Source organism: Cricetulus griseus, assembly GCF_003668045.3.
Source record: "Cricetulus griseus strain 17A/GY chromosome 1 unlocalized genomic scaffold, alternate assembly CriGri-PICRH-1.0 chr1_0, whole genome shotgun sequence".
Lineage (NCBI taxonomy): Eukaryota > Metazoa > Chordata > Mammalia > Rodentia > Cricetidae > Cricetulus > Cricetulus griseus.
In genome coordinates, this window is record NW_023276806.1 from 248,591,313 (window position 1) to 248,614,359 (window position 23,047).

General features: G+C 56.1%; 2 protein-coding genes across 6 annotated transcripts in view; one reads left to right on the forward strand and one right to left on the reverse strand.

Moving 5' to 3' along the window:
* The window catches only part of Crtc1 (CREB regulated transcription coactivator 1), a 55,471-nt gene extending 50,937 nt beyond the window's left edge, over positions 1-4,534 (forward strand). For 3 of the 5 annotated variants that reach the window (XM_027394690.2, XM_027394689.1, XM_027394691.2), the window contains one exon: positions 528-739. In XM_027394690.2, the coding sequence (XP_027250491.1) occupies positions 528-739 (212 nt within the window). Of the gene's footprint in view, positions 1-527 lie in introns of all 5 variants that reach the window. The other 2 variants (XM_027394688.2, XM_027394687.1) reach the window with 1 other exon arrangement.
* Positions 4,535-4,934: 400 nt separating this feature from the next.
* Positions 4,935-12,429, reverse strand: Comp (cartilage oligomeric matrix protein). Its single transcript, XM_027394686.2, has 19 exons — positions 12,354-12,429; positions 12,051-12,136; positions 11,612-11,663; positions 11,093-11,262; positions 10,188-10,325; positions 9,978-10,052; positions 9,735-9,893; positions 9,545-9,649; positions 9,352-9,459; positions 8,813-8,972; positions 8,095-8,213; positions 7,865-7,917; positions 7,599-7,780; positions 7,278-7,456; positions 7,138-7,186; positions 6,557-6,753; positions 5,481-5,653; positions 5,056-5,195; positions 4,935-4,981 (listed from the first exon to the last, which is right to left on the reverse strand). Exons 1-19 carry the CDS (start codon positions 12,427-12,429, stop codon positions 4,935-4,937), a joined length of 2,268 nt encoding a protein of 755 aa, XP_027250487.1.
* Between the last annotated feature and the right edge of the window lie 10,618 nt (positions 12,430-23,047).

Sequence of the window (23,047 nt, forward strand, 5' to 3'; positions counted from 1 at the left end):
TATGATTTGGTCTCTTGAGGGTAGTGTCACCCCCCTGTGGGCACTGTGGCACACCCAGGGTAGAGGCTTTATCCTCAGGACCACTGTGGCTTGTAGGGTGGGCTCTGTGGTCCACCTCTAATGGACTCGATAGCCCAGAGGAATAGCTGTGAGTCTCCTCTCCAGCCTGGGAACCTGCCAGGCAAGAAGTACCCGTGAAGCCATGGCCCATACGTGTACTCAGTCCCTGAGTCAGGAGGGTGCGTCCTGCAGGTCACACTGCCATCTGCCACCAAGCATGTGGCTTTGTAGGTATCTGGTTTCAACCTGTACTCAGGGCTGAGACCAGCTCATGCTCTGTGCACACAGTGCCCTGACAGGCGAGGCGCCCTAGGTATTCTCATACCCCCTGCAGAGCTAGCCCTGTTGCGAACTGCCTCTTCCTCTCCGCCTTCCCACTACTACTCACCCTGGTGGGAGGTGTAATGGCCTGATGTCTGGTTCCCTGGAGTCAAGGCTGAGCCTTATCATTTGTCCCTGCCCCACAGTGACAGGAGAGTCACCCCCCAGCCTCTCTAAAGACCTGAGCAGCTCACTGGCTGGGGTCAGCGATGTCAGCTTTGACCCGGACCACCAGTTCCCACTGGATGAACTGAAGATTGACCCTCTGACCCTGGACGGACTTCATATGTTGAATGACCCTGACATGGTCCTCGCTGACCCAGCCACCGAGGACACCTTCCGAATGGACCGCCTGTGAGTGGCCATGCCTACCACCCGCCGCTGGTCAGTTCCTAACGGCACCGCTCCAAACCTGGGGATGGCAATGTTCCGTCCTCCTTTGCCAACGGCCAAGCTTGTGGTTCTGAGCTTGCAATGCTGCCCAGCACCCCCTGCCAGCCGCTACCCCGGTTGTTCACCTCCCATGATGCCTGGCTCAAGGCCACTGTGTACCAGGCTGGCTATCTGTCTGTTCATCTGTCCACCTGGAGCCAGGCTGATCACAGAGGCCATGAGTGCCTGGCCCCGTGGACTTCCCATGCTCGCTCCCTGGCCCCTCACTGGGGATGTGAGAACCCTCATCAGTGGTCCACTTCCAAGATACCCAAAGTGTCGCTCACTCCCAGATGTGCTGCACGAGGGGGGCTGGGGCATGAGCGTGGGAGCGTCCCAGAGGCTGAGGTGCACCGTCCACCCGACTGTTCTCAGCTGTCACTGCCTTCCTTCATCCCTGCCCCTCCTACCGTCATCCCCAGCCCTGGTCAGGTCACGCATGCCCACCGTGCCCAGGGCGAAGATGGCAGAGCAAAGGGACAGACCCGAGCAGAATAAACACTATTTGGATGGCTGCCTTCTATATTCCTGAGCGCTCTCAGAGCATGACAATCGAGCTGTGGCTGAATGTGGTGTGGACAGAGCCCATGGAAGCAGCCAGTGCCCCCTCCTCGACCCTCTCTCAAGCACCCTTTGCCAACTGCCAGGCAATATCCAGCATGGCAGTGCAGGACAGATGGAGGGCCACAGGCCACCTGCCCATTTCCATCCTTCCTTCCAGTCCCATCATCTGTCCCTACTGCTACTTAGGATGTGGGGCTCAGGCGGCAGCAACCCTGTGGGTTTGTCTTAGCGTTTAGTGGCTGATCCTCCAGCCTCTGGCCTGGAAGCATGTGTTAGCCCTAGTCCCACCTTGACCTTTTTTTAAGGCTAACTGGAATGGTAGCCTAAAGTGCTTGCAGGCCAGGCTGCCTGACTGTACACCCAGGCCCCACTCACCTGCATTCAGTCTCAACTCCAAAGACCTGGGCAGGCAAGGAGGAGGCTGGAGGTGAGGTCCTGGGGACTGAGCATGTCTGGAAGAACTGCAGAACAGACTGTAGGAACAGGCCTTGGCTTTCATTTGGGGCCTCTGGAGAACCTACTCCCTCTGAGCATCCCCAGGGTATCAGCCAGGCCTCAGCAGGTCTCTATGCTAAGATTCCCTGTGATGGGAGCTGTGGACCTGGACTCCATGTGATGGAGGCCATGGGCCTGGCTTTCCTTTTGTGGGCAACTTTTAGCCTGTAAGTCCTCCCTACCACCCTAAGTTATAGCTTGACGCTGTTCCATGCCTCTGTCTGCCGGGACTGCGCCTTTCACTTGGTTGTTTCTCAAGTGACGCTGTCCACTGCCCATGCTGGGGGCTTGGGAGCACAGGAACTGTGTGTGTCCTTCCCCCAAGCCACTGTGTGGCTGCCTGCATGAGAAAGCTGCTGCCCCTCCATCACTATGCCGTCCTGTGCCCCAATGGGGACCTGTCCAGTTCCCAGACCTTTCTGCCACATGGTGCGGGCTTGGAGGAGTAGTAAGGAATCAGCATCACTATTAGGAAGCATGCATGGGGTGCACCTCTCTCACCCCAGCACTGGAGAGGCAGAGGCAGGGGAATCAAGGCCTGCCTAGGCTATGTGAGACCCTGTCTGAAAACAAGACAGAGAGCACATATTCTTGGAGACTGAGTTATAGAAGCCTGAACAAATGGCCTTAGCAGAGAGCCTGATGCAAGTCTCAGGCCAGACCCCTGCTTCTGGCAACCAGTAGCTAGCCTTCCAAGTTCCCAGTGAGCCAGGGTGGGAGGGACATGGCCCCATGACCCTCCCAAGCTTGTGGCCTGGTTTTCAATGCCCTACAGCCAGGAGTGCATGTGTCCATTCATTGCCAAGTTCCGTGATGCAGTGATGGGCCCCTGCCACAGCATCCCAGGCGGTCTTCGTAACTCAGCCAGGGGCCAGGGGTTAGGTGCCTGCATGTTCTGGAAGGGCTCACTCTCCCCCACCCTGGGCCTAGACGCCCAGTGTCAAGGGGACTCCTGGGGGGTGGTCTAGATGCCAGCCATCTGCCTAGTATCCCCAGGACATCCCAAGATGACAACTCAAGGCTGTCGGGACCCCCAGCTGGTGACGAGCACATACTGACGACCCATTGAGCTGTGCTGGGAACAACCACCCTGGAGTTCCTGCAACGTGTACATAGACCCTCTGCCCACATCCATGCTTTCTTGGGACAGATATGTGAGCCAAGCCTGGCCTTTCTCCCCATAACGTCACCCATGTGCCACTGCCTTCAGCAGAGCCTCAGCCATGCAGCTGTCTGACCCATTTCCCCATCTGCCCAGATGTCTGTTTACCTTGCCCTTTCAAGCCCCTGGGGCAGTGATTATCTACCCAGAGGCCTCCAGACTGTGGATGCAGCTGGACCCAACCAGTCTGTGTCCTAAGAAATGGCTTGTTCCCCAACCACAGGCCCTGTCATGTTCCTTCTCTGTGAAGGAACACTGTCCAGTGGCAGTTCTAAAGTTGATTGTATATTTAGCCTAACCTTCTTACACAGGGGGTCCCCTAGCAAGACCCACATTCCAAAACAGCATGCAAGGCTGGCTGACACTATCACACGGGCCTGGCACACAGGACAAGAACAGGCAAAAGGTGTAGGGGTGACCGCCCTGTGCCTTGGTTCACTGCATCCTGAGTTTCCTAACATTTTCGTGCCCAGCAGAGCTGCAGGTGGAGAGGGCTGGTAGCACAGGCATGGGGTCAGGTCAGTAGTATAGTTGTGCCCTAGGCCTGGTGTTGTCCTTCAAGAGGTGTCCAGGTGAGGGCACCATGGTGCAGTCTACACTGTGTGGTCTCGACTGTTGGGGGGAGATGTGGTCTTTCACAGACCCCAAGGCCCGCCTCAAGTGTGGTGGTACTGGCCCTTTTTATACCCCCTTCTCCTGGGGTCCCCACTTCCTTCAGGGATCTCCTAGTGGGTGACTTGGGAACCGTGATCATTCCTGTCTCAGGCATGGTCCTCATCGTGGTACAGCTGCTCACCACCCCATTAGTCACAGCCACGTCTCCCAGTCAGGGCAGAAGATGGAGGAACCTGTACCCTCTCAAGCCTGGGTGCTGGAGTACTCCCAAGGGCAAGGGGTCCCCTGAACTTCAGTTTCCCTTCCGTGACTATCTCAACCTTGCTAGACTCAGGGGCCCAACCCTTTGGGCAGGATGGGGACAGTGGCAGGGCCCATGACAGTGCCAGCTTCACCTTCTGCAGTCCGCCTTCCCCAGGGCTGGAGATCCATCACATGGAGTAGGGGCTTACCCCATCTCTTGGGGCTTGGGGCTCTAGAATCCCTTGGTGACCAAGGCCCAGCCTAATCCACCCCAGCTGGCCAAACAGTTCTGATCACATAGGGGACATGAGGACAGAGCTGTGGCCTTAAATCCAGAGGCCAGTTTTGGTCCTCAACGGTGTCTAACCCTTAGTAGGAAACAGAATGATATGGGCTGGACAGCCCCTCTGATATATGCAAATGGCTGGCTCCACATCCCCCTCCTGGTGCCCAGGCTGGTTCTGCCCCCAGCATGCACACTCTGCGGCTGTGGATGTCTGTGGACTGTTCACATGGACACCACAGTTGGGAGTCAGGTTGCTCAGGGCACGCACGGCCGCCCGCCCCACCTTCTGGCGCAGACGCTTCTTTGTATTTTTGCGCCCTTTGTAATGAAATGTAATAAAACCCAATGTTTTCGTCTGGGCCTCTACCTCTTTTCCCCCCGCATCCTGGATCCCCTGTAATGTGTATATGCTCCACACAGGCATGAGACCCTTGCACACCTCCACTGAACCAATCAGTGACTGGGGTCCCTCAGACTTGGGGTACCCATCTAATCATACCCTGCAGTACTACAGGGGTGCCAGCATCTGTAGTAGGTTGCATGTGCCCGGCTATCTGAGTGACCAGAGCACAGCCCTGGAGAACCATTCACACAGCCCCCTGCAGCAGAGACCAGAGCCGGCCAGGCCCCCACACTCATACTTTATTAGCCTTTCCTCCCCAGGCCAGACACCCCTGCAGAGGATGCCAGGCCCGCAGACACCTGTATCTCAGGCTACCACAGTCCATCAGGCAGTGGTGCTTTCATTTGGGGTCCCTATGCCCTCCGCAGCCGGTGACTCTCGTAGTCCTCGGGAATCGTGTCTGCAGATTGAGAGGCAGCAAGTGAGAATGTATTCTGGAGCCTTCTGGGTCCAGCCCACTGGCCCCTAGCTCACCATTGCAACGGTAGAGCAGGTTAGCCCAGATGATGTTCTCTTGGGAGAAGCAGAAGACGCCCAGGCGACCACCACGCATGGCTGTGTCCAGCACCACGTTGCTGTCAGCCACTAGCTCAGGACCCTCATAGAACCGCACCCTGTGAGTGGAACCAGTGAAGTGGGATTCCCATCCTCTACCTCCCTTCATCGATGGTTCACACCTAAGAGCTCTGGTGTCACAGCAGGGACAGGAGCCTGCCTCAGTTTCCTCTGTGAGAATGTATGTCAGGTACCCTGTACATAGGTGCTGGGTCCTGTCAGTCCCAAGCAGGACCATCTGCCCAGAATCCCACACTGTACTGTAAATGGGACTCATTTTTCCTAGAGCTGCAACAAAGCAGGACATCACCAGTGCAGCTCACCACCAGCAAGGCAGTCCACACCTGATGTAGCCAACTTGAGGCCGGTGCTGCAGGAACCAGCGATAGGATGTCTTGTCTTTCCAGCCCACGTTCCGAGGGTCTTTCCACAGCAGCCTCACCTGGGACGCAGTGTCTCCTGTGTGCCACAGCGCATTCCGGAGCTGTTCTCCAGGACCTGTAGAGGACTTGACAGCCTGCCACAGGCCAGGGGAGGAGAGGAAGAGGCTCGCTCAGAGCCCCACCCAGTTAGAACAGATAGGGGTTATGGGTGGTGGAATGTACAGAAGGCCCTTTTGGGAGGATAGGCCAAGTCAGGGCTCCTGGGTGGGCCACTAAGGGTAGTAATGGAGGCTGAGGTCTTTGGACATGCAGCAAGCGCAGGAGCACCTTAGGGGATCTACCAGGTCTGGTGGCTTGTAGGCTGCGGGTGCCTGCTGGGATCTGAGAACCTGTGAACCTGTTGCAGGTGTCTGCAGGAGATGTGGTGGCCAGGGAAGTTTAGGGCTCTGACAGGTTTGGGAACTGAAAAGGGTAAGAGGTGGTCCTAAGGGAGTACTATTTTTTTTTTGAGGTAGGGTCTGTCTAATTTTTTGCTCCGTGTACGCATGTTTCTGCATGTATAAGGGTGTATGAACACGGAGGTGAAGGGTGGAAGCTGCTGTTAGGTTTATCCTCAGTAGTTCGCCACCCTGTTTTATAAGGCAGGGCCTAAAATGAAGCCTGAAGCTCCCCAATGTGGCTAGACTCGGTAGGCAGCTTGCACTGGGGCTCCTGTCTCTACCTTTCAAGGCTGGAATCACAGGTGGGCCACCATGCAGACCCAACATTTATGTGGGTTCTGGGGATCAAAGTGCCATTCCCCATGCTCGTGCCCCCATCAACCCAGGGGCTTCTCCCCAGCCCTTCAGGGTATTTATGTGCTTGTGGGAAGACTTGAGCTGTGGCAATGGCTGGGGGAGGGAGAGGGAGAATGAAGGTGGTGACAACTTTGAGGGCTATGGGACAGTGCTGGAAGGCTGTGAAGGCTTTGGGGGTGAGATGGTGAGAATATAGTGTGTGTAGGGCACAGAGACTAGAGGGCACAGCCCAGCCAGCACCTTGAGCTGGATCCCCGGTTCAGCCACCGCCCGGAAGGGGTTGGCCTGCCAGTAGGTCTGCTCCATCTGTTTCCACATGACCACGTAGAAACTTGAGCTGTCTTGGTAGCCGAAGATGAAGCCAGCATAGTCATCATCAGTGGCAGTGTTCACGTGGAATGTGCCCTCAAAGTCTACACCATTGAAGGCCGTGTAACCTGTAGAAGGGGAAGAGAGGAATGGGGCCTCCCAAACCATGCTGACTCTGGACATGCAGAGCAGACCCGAACCTCCAGAGACTGTTTGCTACCAACCCCACCCCCCAAATGCAGCCACACACCAACAGACCATTGGCCACATCCTAAAGCACTTCCAAATCCCTGTCTCTCAAGAGCCATCTCCCTCACAAGGCTATGCCCCAGCCCCACCCTTCCCAGGTCCCAGACCAACCAACCCCTGCCCTCCATGACCACACCCACACCTATGGTCACTCCAGCAACCTGCCATTTGTCCTCATCTCTCAGTCTCCCCTCTTCTCCACCCTTCCCAAGACTAAGCTGACAGGTCCTGCTCTGTGGCCACGCCCCACAGCCCCGCCTCACCCACAGCTAGGCCAGGGTCGCTGTTCATGGTCTGCACGATCTCCATTCCCTGGGGAGGTCCAAAGAACAAGGGAGGGTCTCAGGCCAGCGCTGAGGGGCAGCTGGGCTCCCTCCGACCACCATCTCAGCCCTGGCCGCACCTGATTGAGCACCACCCAGTTGGGATCGATCTGCGCGTCACCCTCAGGGTCCAATACGACTGTCTGGAAGGCCCTGAAGTCGGTGAGGGTAACCTCGGCATTCTCGGGGCACACATCAATCTTGTCCACCACCTTGTCAGCGTCCAAGTCGCCCTGACACGCATCACCCACGCCATCCCCTGAAAGGAGGTGGGACACAAGCTGCAGCTGTGGGCTCAGCTTGGGCCCCTCACAATAGCCTCTGCCAGCTGCTGGCCACGCCCACAGCTGCTACTGACCAGACCACACACCAACTAATAACCATGCCCTCACTGCCCTTACTGTCATTGTCCTCCTGGCCCGAGTTGGGTACCAGGCGGCAGTTATCTAGGTTGTCGGGGACTCCATCATTGTCATCGTCATCGTCACAGGCATCGCCCTTGCCATCGTGGTCCGAGTCCTGCTGGGCACTGTTGGGCACTGTGGGGCAGTTGTCCCGGGAGTCCTGGTGTCCATCACCATCCCTAGAGTGGAGAGGGGGGACGATGGGACTCTGGAAGGGGGTTGTCAAGCACCACTCAGCTGCCACCTTCTCAAGGGCTCCTTACTGGTCTTGGTCGCTGTCACAGGCATCACCCACAAAGTCGTGATCCACATCCCTCTGCAATGGGGTCAGGGGTCACAGTCAGGGCTGAGGACTCAGAAGCTGTCCTCACCCCCAAGTCCACAGCCAGGTCCTCCCCCCTCAAGAATCCCCACCCCCTAGGTTGCCCTTGGCAGGATCCATCGTGTCTGTTGTGCTCCTGACAACCTAAGGCACACATAGGAAGTGGCCCACCTGGTCCGGGTTGTCTTTCTGGGGACAGTTGTCACAGGCATCCCCAACACCATCACCATCCCTGTCGCTCTGGTCAGAGTTTGGCACCTTGGGACAGTTGTCAGCTGCATTTCTTATTCCTGAGATAAGCCAGGTGAATAAGGAAGAATCAGAAGAAAGGACCAGGCTAGGATGGGGTTAGAACAACACAGACAAGTCCTGGGACAGCATGGTAGCCAAGGGGCTGGCCTAAGCTGGATTCCTGGGACCTACATGGTGAGAAAGAACCCACTCCTACGGTGCAGGTTGCCCTCTGACCTCCAGTGTGTGCTCTGGCACTCATGCACGTGCATGCATGCACATAGGTGCACGTACACAGAATAGATAAATTAAGACGTAATAAAAATGCCGTTTGTTTTGGCACTCTAGAGGCAGAGGCAGGCACATCTCGGTGAGTTCTAGGCCAGCCTGGTCTATGTAATGAGTTCTAGGACAGCCAGGGCTACATGGTAAGACCCTGTTTCAAGGCCATCCCCTGCTATGCATTAGGTTGAAGCCAGCCCAGGATACTAAACGGACACAGGGAGGAGCCTTCCAGGACGCATATGGCAGCCCTGGGCCCTCTTCTCCTCCAGCCCTGGCTGCATGTTTCCCTCAGCTTGTCACCATTCATCTTCCAAGCCTTCAAGCACCCCCTCTAGGAGATGGGTCTCATCCTCCACTCCCCAGCCATGCTCACGGTCGCCATCAATGTCGTCATCACAGGCATCGCCCTGGCCATCCCGATCTGTATCTTTCTGGTCATCATTCTTCTGGGACCGGCAGTTGTCACAGGCATCTCCCCACTTATCGCTGTCTGAGTTGCGCTGGTCTGGGTTTCGAACCAGCGGGCAGTTGTCCTAGATGGAAAATAGGACACGTGAACCCAGGTCAGGGTGAAGGACAGAGATTGCTTCCTGATCGGCTGCCAGAGGGATAGGAACTCTGACTAAAGGCTGACAGCTTTAGTTCAGTTTCCCCGGAGCCTGCAGTGTAAGGAGAAAACCGACTCCTGCAAGTAGCCTTTTGATACACACACATGGTGGGAACACACACACACACACACACACACACACACACACACACACACACACCACATCAATCAATCAATCAATCAATAAAAACACAAAAACTTCCCAGAGCTGCCGGTCTCCAAGAGGTCCGCCCCTCCGCCTGAAGCTGGATAACCAGCGGGACCTTGGGGTCAAGCCCCACCCACGGGCCCTCCCACCGCCTTACCTGCTCGTTGGGGATCCCATCCCCGTCCGCGTCCGGGTCGCAGGCGTCTCCGATGCCGTCGCGGTCCACATCCTCCTGCCCCGAGTTGGGCACCGTCACGCAGTTATCCTGGGGAGCCGGTACACGGGGGTGAGGGGCGTGTCTACCTGGCCTCACCACGCCCTCCCGACCACGCCCTCCGGGTCACACCCACCTTTCGGCACTGGCGCTCTGAGCAACGCAGCTTCTCGTCCGGGAAACCGTCCAGGTCCGTGTCGCGGCCGCAGAGGAGCCCGTTGCCGGCCCAGCCGACGGCGCACTGCGCAGGGGAGTCACTGTCACCGTCCACGCGCGCCCGGGCTCCTCGGGGACCCCTTCGCCACCTCCCGGGCGCCGGCACTCACCACGCACGACCGCGAGCCGTCGCGCTCCACGATGCAGTCCGCTTTCTCATGGCACGGGCTGGGTGAGCCGTCGGGGCAGAAACGCTGCCCGCGCCGCCGGCAGCCTGACGTCTGGTCACCCACGAAGCCCGGCCGGCAGGGGCCGCACTGGAAGGAGCCCTGTGCGCAGGCGCGGTCCGACCGTCAATCGGGCACCCACGCGCGCCTCGCCAGCGCCATTCTCACCATCCCTGCCTTCCTTACCCGGGTGTTGACGCACACGGAGTCTGGGACGCAACTATGCTGCCCGGTCTCACACTCGTTAATATCCATGCAAATCTGGGGGACGGAGATCACGGGCAGACAACACACGTCCCACCCGGGCCACGCCTCTTTGCAACCTGTCTCTCCACCCAGACTTCAGATCTTCCTCACTGGAACAAGGGTGTGGATCGAGCTTTCCGTTCCCCTTACCTGTTTGTTGGCCTTAGCGAAGGCTAGCCCCACGCCCTCGTGGGTGGGGCCGCTGTACCCAGGTGGACAGGCTTCGCAGCGAAAGCCGGGGCTGGTGTTGACACACCGCACGCGCGGGAAACAGGGGTGAGCATTGCACTGTGAAAAAGGAGCACATAAGATTTTGGGCCCCCAGCTGGATCGCAAGAGCCGCACCTTGAAGCTTCTCGGATTTGGACATGGGTTTGTTTGTTTTTGTTGTTTGATTGGAGACACAGTCTCACTGAATAACCCTGGCCGCCCTGGAACACACCATGTAGACCAGGCTGGCCTCGAACTCAAAGAGATCCGCCTGCCTCTGCCTCTCGGGAGCTGGGGTTAAAGGCGAGCGCCGCCAGACCCAAATGGTTCGCAGCCACGGCCATCAACCAGCTCTTGGAGACCCCAAGGGTCACAGACGGCTTTGCCTTGATGGACATGAGGCTGTGACCCCTTAGGAGTGAGGAAATGAACTTGGGGAACGGGCATCCCCAGCCGAAGGAGGAAGTGGCCGACGGCACGTGCAGGCACGGCGGCGATCGCCAGGTGCTCCAGGAGGGCGACTCTCCAAAGTAGACGAGTGGTCGGGGCTAGCGAGCCCCAGTGGTGAGGAGGATGGTTGGGGAGAGCCACACCCAGCGCCAAAGAGGTCGTCGGGGTGGGCGTCAGTGGGAGCAGAAGGCGTGGTCAGGGCGTGCGTCGGGGGCAGTGATGGAGTTGGCCCGAGTGGGCTTCCCCAGTAGAAGGGAGGTCTTCTGGATTTGCGCCCGGGGCTAGGGGCAGGAGGGCACCCTCGGTGGATAAGGGGGTCGTCGGGAAGGAGGGAATTTGTGGTGGAGTCGGTCCGGGTAGCGTCAGGATGGCGGGGGTGTGGGAAGCCCGCGCACCTCATTAACGTCGGTGCAATGCGAGCCGTTGCCGGTGTAGCCGGGAGGGCAGGGGCCGCAGCGCGCGCCGTTCGCCGTCTCCGTGCAGACCACGCCGGGGAAGCAGGAGCCGGGTGCGCAGAGCGGTACTGGCCGCACGCTCAGGCCGGGAGTGCGCGCCGGTTGCATCCCTTTGGGGGCGGAATAATTAGGCCAAGCTCGCAGGAAGGAGCCTCTCCGAACCACACCCAGGGGAGGAGCCTTACGGCCGCGCCCACAAGGAGACTAGCTTGCCCCGCCCAGGGTGGAGCCGTTCGTGACCACGCCCCGGGAGAAGGCTCTTTTTAGCCCGCTTGGAAGCGGCACTCTCGCGCGTGCGCTCTGCCGCGGCGCGGTCCTCTGGTTCTTCGCTGTCCAGCGTCCAGTCCGCTCCATCCCCGTTCACTCCTGGCCCCGCCAGCCTCCTTCCCCAGCCCTTTTTCCTCCTTTACGCTCTGCTTCCCTGCCCTCCTCCGACCCTCGGGTCCCCGCTGTGCTCACCGCAGGCGTCACACTCCATCACTGTATTCTTCAGGAACGTGATCTCCTTGACCTGTCCGGCAGGAGGTCAGCTTCCCTGTGGTTCTTCTTCCTCCTCCTCCCCCACCTCCTCCTCTTCCTCCTCCTCCTCCGACCCTCCTCCTCCTCCTCCTCTCCCCCCTCCCTAGGAAGCCCGGGGCGCATAGCCACCGCCTTTCTATCTCCTTCTGCCGGATCCGCTGTCTCCCCGGCTGTGGCCCGGTCCGTGTGTCCGGTCCCGCGCTCTGTCCCGCGCCCTGAGGTGTCCACTCCGTCCCACACTCTTGTCCGCGCCATCTCTCGGTCCCCGCGCTGCCGCCCTCTCTGTTCTTTTCTGTCACCTGTCTGTCCACCTCTCATCACTGCGCTGTGTCCCCCTGGCTCTGTTGTGTCCCCACACTGGCTCCCTCTGTTCCCTTACCTGCTGTCGCAACAGCTCCCTCACGTCCTGCAGCGCCGCGTTGGTCTCCTGAAGTTCCCTAAGCATCTGCGGGGCCAGGTCTCCACCTGTGTCCGCAGGGGCCACTGATGGGCGACTCAACCACCCCATCACCCCTCGGGGCCCTCCAGATCCACCCGCTGCTCCAGCTCCACCCGCCGCCTAATCTCTCGGCCCGGTAGGTCTCTGCAGAGCAGACCCCCAACTCCGAGGAGCCAGAATCTCGAGCCTGGAGGAAACCGAGGGGCCTCCTCTCCAGCCATGTCCCCCACTAAGCGGCTTTACCCAGCGGAATCTGGCCCTGTCCCGTCGCGCGCATGGCAGCCAGAGCGAGCACTAGAACACAGGCGGTGGGACCCATGGCGGTGGAGCTGCGGCTGCTGTCTGCGCCCTCGAGCTCGAGCCCTATTTATTCCCGCGCCCGGCCCGGGACAGCCCCCGCGGCCCTGCCCAGAGCCCGCCACAAGGTAAACAGGCCGGGCTCTGCATCAGGGCCGCGCCCCAAGGCGCGGGACGACCTTCGGCTGATCAGACCATGGTGGGGTCTGAGGAGAGAGAGGGGTGAGCCTCGGGGAATCAAGTGGGGCTCCCCGCTCGAACTCCAGTTCACGGCTGAATGCGTGCTGTATGCAAGACATCTTTCTGCCCCTCGCGGGTAACATTTGGTGAAATCACAAGTGCTCAAAAGGTCTGAGCCCACCCACTCTGTCTCCTACACTCCCTCCTTATATCAGAGCCCTGCAAAGGGGGCTGTGGGCATGGCTCAGCCCGGGTCTGCAGGGGGCTGTGGGGACTATGAAGGTATAAAGTACTGGACTCCAGCACCTCCAAACAGAATCCCCAGTCTTGCCTCAGTTTCCCCTTTTGCACAGTGGGGGTGCTGGGCACGGGGTAGGGTAGGAGACCTCCGCTTCCCTGGGGTTCTGTTCTCAGTGGGCGGCACCCAGCTTTGCTGCCCCCCCACCCCCGGCGCTAGGGAGACAGCCCGTTATAAAACTGAAAACCGCTGGGAACTGAAAAATCTCCTTCTCTGAGCTGTGAACTACCTCAGCATCCAGGAACTTTAACCCTCTCTAAGCAGCCTCCCAGGTCTCGCAGTTCAGTCTGTTACAGAGAAGCTGGGGTCCAAGAATGGGATCTGACCCTCCTGGGGCCACTGCAGACACCCAGGAAAATCTTGTTCCAAGAAGTTAAGTCATGGAGGGCTGCCTGGAGGAGGAGGCACAGGGGACAAAGAGAATAAAAAGGGCCTTAGATCAGTGGGCAGGAGCATTGAGGTGGCTCTAGAGAGGGAGACACTGGAAGATGTGTGTCTAGATTTCTGAGTACATTCATGTGTTACATAAATGTGCCTGTCCTGGGTCAAATTCTCTGCTAGGTCACTGTTGGGGACACAGGAAGACAACAGTCCCCAGCCTGTCAGAGCCTAGGCTACACCGTCACTCAGAGGTGTGGAAGCTGCAATGGGAGCTGCTTAGCAATAGTCCTCAGCAGGAATGAGTGTGAGCTGCTGGATAGATGGCCCCCAGGGTGTCAGATCAGGGGTGAGGCTAGCAAAGGGCAGTGCCAATGACTTGAGGCCCAAGTTGTCTTTGGAACGCAATAGGGATGCTTATAGGGTGAGGGAGGGAGAACAGCCCTGCAGAGGGAGTCTGGAGGTGACCATGTTCAGAGAGGCCAAATCCCCCAGGCACACTCCCTGCCTGGCTGCACTACCTCCTGTTTTCCTTGGCTCCCAGCACACCTGGGGGCTGTTCCTGCTGACCAGCGCTGGAATTCTCAGGGAAACCGCCACTGCTGGGTAGACCTGTGGGCTCCTCCTGCCTCTGACACAGAACACATGGCAGACTACCGGGTGTCGAAAGCCAGGCATAGGGCAGGGGCTCAGGACCGCGTGGCTTCAGCCACAGCCAGGCCCCTAGGGGAAACAGAATCAGGACCGAGAGCTCAGAGGCGAGCCTGAGCTCACTCCTGCCTGCTGGCTTCTACCTGGCAAAGATCCCCTCCCAGGCAGCTTGTCTGTCTACCCTAACCACCCTGGCTTCACTCTCTAGGTGTCTTTCTGGGCCCTTGTACCTGTTGCCTGTGTACCTCCTCCACCCTTCCAAGAAGAGCAGACACCCCCTCCAGGCAGCCACTGTCAAAATGGGAGAAACAGAGAATGTTTCAAATAGTTTTTTGCTTTTGGTGTTTTGTTAGTTTAGTCAGTTTTGTATTCTTGAGACAGGGTCTCAAGAGTCCCAGGCTAGCTTCCAACTTAACTATGTCCAAGGATATCCTTGAACTTCTGGCTCTTCTGCTTCTACTTCCAAAGCGCTGGGATAAAACACAGGCTATGTTGTACCTATCCATATTTTCCTTTAAGCAGAGATGAGACAGCCTGATACCCCACACCCAGATCTCAGGAGTTATTCATCCCCACACATGCATAACCCCCCACAACCCCCCCAAACCCCAGACTCACCCATGTACATGCGCACGCACGCACGCGCACACATACACACACACACACACACACACACACACACACACACACACACACACACAGAGGCACCCACAGCTTCCCTCACGAATCCAGACTGCTCTGGCCCCAGCCAGGCAATAGCTATAATAGTCTGGAACTCATGCTGGGCCAGTCGCCCTTCCCGACATCCAGGCTGAGTGGTTCCAGGATTGGGGCCAGGTGGGGCTTACTGATGGAGCCCAAGGGGCCCTTTCTGATTGAGCCTGCTGGGCTAGGAGACATGTGGTGCCCAGGCTGCCTGCCACCGCCCAAGGTGGAAGTATGTCAGCTTCCCAGCCACAGGCTGGGTCTGGGGAATCCATCAAGGGGGAGGGTCACTTGGCCATTTCCAAGCCCAGCCAGACCTATACTCCATAAATAAAGAACGAGGGTCAGGGAGCCAGTGTCTGAGGCCTGTGACTGCCTAGAACTTCAGCAGGCTCTGTCTTCTTTCCCACCCTCTTCACCCCAGACTCCCCTAAGACTAAAGACAACACTACAGTTTTATTGAGTGATGGCCAAGCATCAGGAGTTTACCACAAGGCTCAGGCACCATCAATATTGTATACATACACAGGGGTGACACACACACACACACACACACCTATTGCATCACTCTGGGCATCATACAGTATATGTAGAGGTCAGAAACGTTCAGGTCATCAGGATTCTCAGTAAGTGCCTTTACCTTTACCTTCTGAGACAGCTGGCAGACCTTCACCTGGATTTTGGTTTTTGAGACAGGGTTTCTCTGTGTAGCTCTGACTGTCCTGGAACTTGTTCTGTAGACCAGGCTGGCCTAGAACTCACAGAGATCTGCCTGCTTCTGCTTCCCAAGTAAGGGGGAAGATTAGCGGCATATGCCACCACCGGTAGGATTTTGGTCTCTTTCTTAACATATTTCAAATTTTAGTCTATATTTTGACCTCTCAAAGAATGGATTCAAGGGGCTGGAGAGATGGCTCAGAGGTTAAGAGCACCAACTGCTCTTCCAGAGGTTCTGAGTTCAATTCCCAGCAACCACATGGTGGCTCACAGCCATCCATAATGAGTGCCCTCTTCTGGTGTGCAGATATACATGGAAGCAGAATGTTGTATACATAATAAATAAATAAAATTAAAAAAAAGAATGGATTCAAGAGACTTGAGCTTCACTCGGAACAGACTTGCACCTAAGACTTTTGGTCAGAACCCAGGTCTGAGACTTGTGTTCCAACCTAACCTCTTTGTGCTTCCTGGCTTTCCAGGGAGGATGAGTGGACCTTCCACCTGTCCCCTCCCAAAGTGAGGCTAAGGAGTCTTTGGGTGAGAGCAAGGTCTCTCTGGCCTCAGGCTCTGCCTTTTGCTCATGAGGGCAAACCACCAGGCACAGCCAGGAAGCCAGGGCCCTGGGCGACTTCCACCCAGTAGCACAGCCTCTGTACACAGGTTCCATCTGCAGCATACACTACACATGTGTAAACACAATCACAGGCTCCCAAGCATACACATATGTGCACACTCACATACACACACGCACAGGGTCACGTGCACACACATGAGTACAAGAAAGAGCCCCCACTTTTAGGATCAATGCAAGAATCAAACATATCCATTCAGGTAATTCTCTGTGTGTTTCACACTCGTGCAAACTTCACAGAGGCAATATTAGAGAGTAAATTGTATGGTCCTGTTCAGGAAAGGCAGAGGCGGGAGGATGCTGCTCCAGGCCAACCCAGCTACACAGGGAGTCTCTCCCTCAAAAAACTCAACTGAGAAAACTTGCACTCAGAAAGTGCAAGGAGAAAGGTCAGGAGTTTAAGACCATCCTTGGATAAGTAAAGAGACCAGCCTGGGCTACAAACCGAGTTCCAGGACAGCCAGGGCTACACAGAGAAACCCTGCCTGGGCAGTGGGGTGGGGTAGGGGTGTAAAAATTAAAATACAATTGTAATGGCTGGGGCTGTAGCTCAGTGGAGTAGGGTGTGGTAGCTCAGTGGGTAGAGTGTGGTGGCTCAGTGGGTAGAGTGTGGTGACTCAGTGGGTAGAGTGTGGTAGCTCAGTGGGTAGAGTGTGGTAGCTCAGTGGGTAGAGTCCTTGTCTAGCACGCACAAAGCCCTGGGCTCCATCCCGAGCATTGCATAAGCCAGGCATGGTGGAGCATGCCTACTGTGCCAGCACTGAGGAGGTGGAGGCGGGAAGATGGCACCTTTCAGGTGACCTAGGCTACACAGGGAAACTTGGTTTAAGAGCAGTAGCCAGGTATAGTGCACACTGTCACTGCAGCCCTTGGCAGGGGAGAAGGAAGGAGCAGGAGTTTGAGGCCAGCCAGCTCCATGAGCCTTGTCACTGCCTGCCTCCTCCCTTGGTCACTGGAAGCTGCCTTGCCTCATGCTACAGACACGGGCACTGGAGAAAGTCTACCCCGGGTTTTTGCAGTAGGCTGGGGACAGTGGGTGTGGAGTCAGAAGAGGGGAGCCCCCAGGGCCTCAGTCCCCTGCTGTACACCACAGCCTGTCTCAATGCCGGCACAGTGGGGCCCTTGTTCACTGAGTGATGAATGGAGCAGAGACGGCTGTGTTTACACCTGGCTGTGGCCCAGGCCTGCGGAAGGGAAGCTGCCATAGGGCTGGGCAACAAGGTGCCAAATAAATGTCAGCTGGCAGGGGCCACTTCATAGAGGGCTCAGAGTGGGAATGTGAGGCCATGCACAAGATGGTTGTCACCCAACCAAGTACACGATGCAGGGCCGAGAAAGCACAAACCTTCACAGGTAGCTGCAAGCCAGTGGTGGGCCTGGTCCAGGCATCTGAGGCAGATGAGTGGTTACCCATTTATAGGATGAGGGATGGGGCAGGGGAGATGGATGGCTATGGGAGCTAGGCCTGGGCTCTACAGGCCTTCCCAGTCTGCACCATCTGGTTGTGACTGTGGGGCGCGGTCCCTCCAAATGACTTGTTCTCACTGTTGCTGTCATCTGATGGCCTGCACTGTACCCTAAACAAGGCCCAGCACACCTCTGCCTGTCTGGCCATCACCTGGCTGGTGCTGGGATCACAGTGACTGCTATGTCACTGGCATCACAGTGGTGCAAGGAAGACATGAAAGTGTGTGGGATGGGAGGGACATGTCTGTAGGCCAGCACCTGGCTGCTGGGTGGGGCAGGGAAAGATTTTGGGTTCAGAATAGAGGTGTGGTGAGAGCAGGGGAGGGCTAGGCATATGCTGTCACCCCTCACCTGGGCCAACTTCAGAGATTCCTTTGGGGGCTCAGTCATTTTTAGCTAGTGATCCTGACAGATACCAAACTAGGCTGGTTGCCTTCACCTGTGGCTGGCCCCTCTGCCTGCACTGGCCCTATGGAAAGGTGACCATCCCAGCCACAGGAAGGCTGCCATTGGGCACAGCTCCAGGTCTGGCCTTCGTTACTCCCTTCTTGACCTCCACTGGGTGCCAGGCAACCATGAGTGTCAGGGAACATCCTGCCTGGAGCCTGTTCTTTCCAAATGTCTGGTGGTCAGACATACCAGGGACTGGTGTCATGACATCCTCATGGTGTCACAGCCTCCAACAGTGTTCAAGTGATTCTCATCTCCCTCACCCTGAGCTCCCAAAGGCTGAAGACTCATAAGATCACAGGGAATATCAAGATTGTGCCAATCTCAAGGCCCAGGGTGCCAGCAAGCAAACAGAAGCCGAGACAGGACAGGGCTGGGCACTCAGAGAGATGAGAGGAGTTTGTGAGTTCCACTGTGTGTGTGTGTGAATGATTTCATTATTATTTTAAAAACTATAGTGCATGATTGTAAAACCATTCAACTTCGGTGTTGGAGAGATGGCTCAGAGGTTAAGAGCACTGGCTGCTCTTCCAGGGGTCCTAAGTTCAATTCCCAACAACCACATGGTGGCTTACAACTATCTATAATGAGATCTGGTGCCCTCTTCTGGTGTGCAGGCATACATGCAGACAAAACAGTTATATAATAAATAAATAAGTCTTAGAAAAAAACAAATATCAATTTCAAAATTTACTGTGTTGTGCTGGGGCCAGCCCAAACTTCATCATGAGATCCTGGGTAAACATGTAGCTTGCCTCCGCAGAGCCCCAAGATGTTGTGTCTGAAGCTTGGTTCTAATCCACTGGCCCTCCTCACCCCCACCTAGCCCCAGACAGTGGCGGGCCTGTTTTTCTTGGGTGCTGGGGTTGGGATCTCAGTGGGCAACAGCATAGCCTAGGAATCGGGTATGTTTCTAACATTTGCTGTCTTAGGCATCCAGCCCCCTTATACCCATGGGGCTGCTGCCAGCACCACACAGAGGCCTAACCTTCCCCGCCTGGCACACCTTACCACATGGTCCCAGGGGCTCAGCCAATACCACATCTGGATTTTAGACTTGGTCCTGGCACCCAGCCACAGCACACAGATCCAGGATGTGGAAAACACAGGTCTCTTCCCTTCAGTACTGAGGTCAGAGGTCAGCCTGGCAAGCTTCTGCCACCTCGCCACAATGGACACCACCCAGGTCCAGTCACAGCAGCCATCCTTCATCCACGAGGCTCACGGGGCCACCCAGAGCTGGCTTGACTCAGTCCAGACCTGCAGTTCTGCACAGATAGGAGTGTGACTTGGCCCCGGGATGGGGGCGAACTGTGTTTAGGGCCCCTCAGGATTTCCTCCCCCAAGTTGCCATTTTTCAACTCAGAACCCCACCACCCTCAGTGCTGGCTCTAAGATCCAGGAGGTCCCTGAGACATCTTCCTCCTTGTTCTCCCTGTACCCCATCCTGGTCCCAGCTGGAAGATGACAGACCTCCTTTCCATTGTAACCCTAGCACATGGAGGCAAACACAGGAAGATGGCCAAGGCTCAAGACCAGAAAAAGATAACAAATCAGGCTATGTTCCTCCCGTGCTCACACACCCCTCTGTAGCTCCCTTTTACCAAGGAATATATCCCTCCTCCTCACCACAGCCCTCCTGTGAGGCCTCCTGTGAGCTGACTCCACCCGCCATACTTCCTGGCCCAAGGGCCTTTGCACAAGCTGCCCTCATCGTCTCTGTCTAGAAAGTTCTTCCTCCCTGCTTCCATGGTTCCTTCTGTTGTGTAGGTGTTGACTTAGATGTGTTTTAGATGGTGCTAGCAAACCTAACACATGAGGGAGGATGGTGTCTTCTCAGGGACCACCTGACTTGCTTGGCGCAATGATGTAGTTTGAAGAGCATCTACCCTGTTCCTCTTCCCCCAACAACACTATAGGATAAACCCACAGCTTCGCCTTTAGTCAATGTGGACTGGTTTGAGTCATGATGGGGGTGCATGGGCAGCTGTGGGAGGGTTATGAGGAGGGGCCTCTGCTCTGTGATTGGAGAAAGAGCCAGCTGGCTACGGGCAGTGCTGAGCAAGTGTCCAGTGGGGGAAGACTTGGAGAGAGAAGGGTCAGTGTCTCTGGACTGGGTGAGTTTGGGAGCTGAGAAGCTGATATTTGGCTTTCATTCCAGGCAATAGGGAGTGATAGACGTGTGTCTGCAGATGTGCAGGGCATGTAACATGCACCAGGCTCCATCTCAAGCTTGGTACAAACACCTTGACGCAGTTTTATATGAATTCCTGAGGAGAAGTGGCAAGGCCACCTGCTATCCCCATATCACAGACATCAGGGAGGTCTGTCTGTCCCTCTACCAGACAATGGGCAGACAGCCACTCTCCCAGGGCTGTGGGGTGCCCCTGGGTCCCGCCCCTATTGGTCCCCAAGGACGTGAAAGAGCTCTCTCCTTGTTACTCTGGAATTTTCCTCCAGGTTCTGCCAGAGCCTTCAGGAACATATTAAAGGAAAATGTTGCCAGTCTAAGAGGGGTGATTTTATGGCCGTCAGGGGCCGAGAGTCAGACTAGAGAGTGGAAAGGCCTGGTCACACTGCATACTTCCTTGCCAAACACTGGGACCTGCCCTGCCCTACAAGCCTGTCTCTCCAATCCATCCAATCCACCCCTAAATTCCCCTGACTGGGAAATGGCCAAGAGAAACAGACAAGCGGGCTGATACATTTTGAGTTGTTTATTCACTCAACAAAAACTGGCCCTGCTTCTATTGTTGATGTATCTTGTGTGCTGTCCGAGTAGGAAGCATGGCAATGGTCACCTTCTATCCTAGCATCTGAGAGGTGGAAGCAAGAGAAACCAGAGTTCAAGGTCATTTCAACTACATACTAAATATGCAGCCAGGCTGGGCTACATGAGACCCTAACACAGAAAGAAACATACACAGCCCACAGCCATCTCCATTCAAACTGGAGCAGTGGTAGCCACCTCCGAATGCCAGGGGACATGGTATTTAATTTCCTACCCCCTCACTGTCTACAGTGAAACTCCATCTAAAGACACCTCCCAGTGGTGGCTGGGAATGGAAAGGGGCCCAGGGGTACCATCCTGAATGACAGCCTTGAGCCTCTGTGGGAAGCGGGGCTTTGAGGCCAAGCCCAAAGCCACCCTGGCACACCCAGTAAAGCCACAGCGACTTTTAAGTACAGGTCCGTCCGTCTCCCCCCCCCCCCCCCCCCCCCCCCCCCGCTGCTGAGCCCACCATCATGTTCAAAGAAGCCTCTCACAGCAGTTTTCAAACACCTCTGGCAGCCGGGTGTGGTCCCAGCCAACAACAGGCCACCTTGAGCAAGACCCACAGCCGCTGCTAGTCCTAGGAGGGGGGGGGGGCTCTCCAGGGTACATCCATCCTAGCCTCAGCACAGCAAGGGCGCTTCTACCAGGAAGCCACAGGCAGCTGGGAGGAGGCACCGTTGGTCTGGGCTGCTTCTGTGCTCTGGGGACCTCAGCTGGGAGAAAAGTGCTGTTTGTCCAGACCTGGAAAGTGGGGTAAGAGGATGCCAAGAACTTCCAGAGTAGCAGGGAAGAGCAAGACTGGAGCTGGGCATGGGGAATGTGCTAGGTAACCAAAAGGACTGGGCAGCACCTCAGTCTACCGGGAATACAGCAGGACTGAGAGAGAAAAGAGAGACAGAAACAGAGTCGTGTGTGTGTGTGTGTGTGTGTGTGTGTGTGTGTGTGTGTGTGTGTTGCACACCTTTAATCCCAGCATTTAGCAGGCAAAGGCAGGAGGATCTCTGTGAGTTCAAGGCCAGGACAGCCTGGTCTACAGGGTAAGGAACAGGATACACAGAGAAACCTTGTTTAGAAAAACAAAAAGCAAACAAATAAAAAAGAAACAAAGACTCTGAGATAAAGGCACAAGAGCTCGTTCTAAGTGTGGGCAGCAAGACCTTCTTTTCTGTTGGAAGACTGAGTGAACTATTAAAATGGACAAAAAATGTGATGCCCTCCCTTCAGCAAAAATCCACCTCCTAAACGTTCTCTAACCTCAGCCTGGCGGTGGTGGTGGACACCTTTAATCCCAGCACTCTGGAGGCAGAGGCAGGTGGATCTCTGTGAGTCTGAGACCAGCCTGGTCTACAGAGTGAGTTCCAGGACAGCCTCCAAAGCTACAGAGAAACTCTGTCTTGGAAAAAAAAAGTTCCATAACTTCCCCACACAGTGCCACCAAATGGGGACCAGCTAGTCAAAGACACAAGTCTATGTGGGATACTCCTCATTCAAACCTCCACACCTTCCTTCTCTAAGTGCCTCTTCTGTCTCTAAGAGACAGAAGAAACTGGAATGAGGAAGAGCTTTGCAGACCATGTGGGGTATAAAGTGCCAGGCCCTGAGCTCCGTCCCCAAGCACCCTCATAAAAAGCTGGGTGTGGTGGCACATGCCTGTACCTTTGTTACTGGTGGAGACAAGAGGCTTTCATCACCTGGCTGGCCAAATGGTCTAGGTAAATTCGTGTGTTCAGATTCCCAGAGAGACCTCAACTCAAAAGCCAAGGTGGGGCCGATAAGATAGAAGGCTCAGATCACTTCCCAGCTGGTGTTGGGTCGGTCATCACTGCAGGCAAGTCCAGCTCTTGGGGAACTGCCGCACTCTTGTGGACTCTGAGGGCACTGCACTCACGCACACAAACCCACGTGCATAAGTCAAACATTTCAGGGTGAAGTTGAGTCCTGTTCTGCACATGCATGTACATACATACACTAAAGTAACTGAACAAACACACTGACTTAAAGTGTGACTTAACAGGCTCTGGAGGAGCCTGCCCCAGCACCTAGGCCACTATTGTCTGGTGACAATAAAAAGTCCATTCCAGAGGCCTGGGCGGTGGGGAGTGGGTGAGAGCATGTGAGAGCCTAAGGACCCAAGTTCAAATCCCCAGCACACACATTAAAACAAGCAAACAAATAAAAATCCAGGTGGGGCATGGTGGTGCACACCTTTAATCTGAGTGTAGGGGGCAGTGGTCGGGGATTTTTGTGTTTGAGACCAGCCCAGTCTACACAGCGAGTTCCAGCTACACAGTGAGATTTGTCTAAATAAATACAATTAGAAGCTGGACACGGTCAATGCTTCAGAAGGCAGAGGCAGCAGGACCTCTAGAGCTGACTGGCTGACG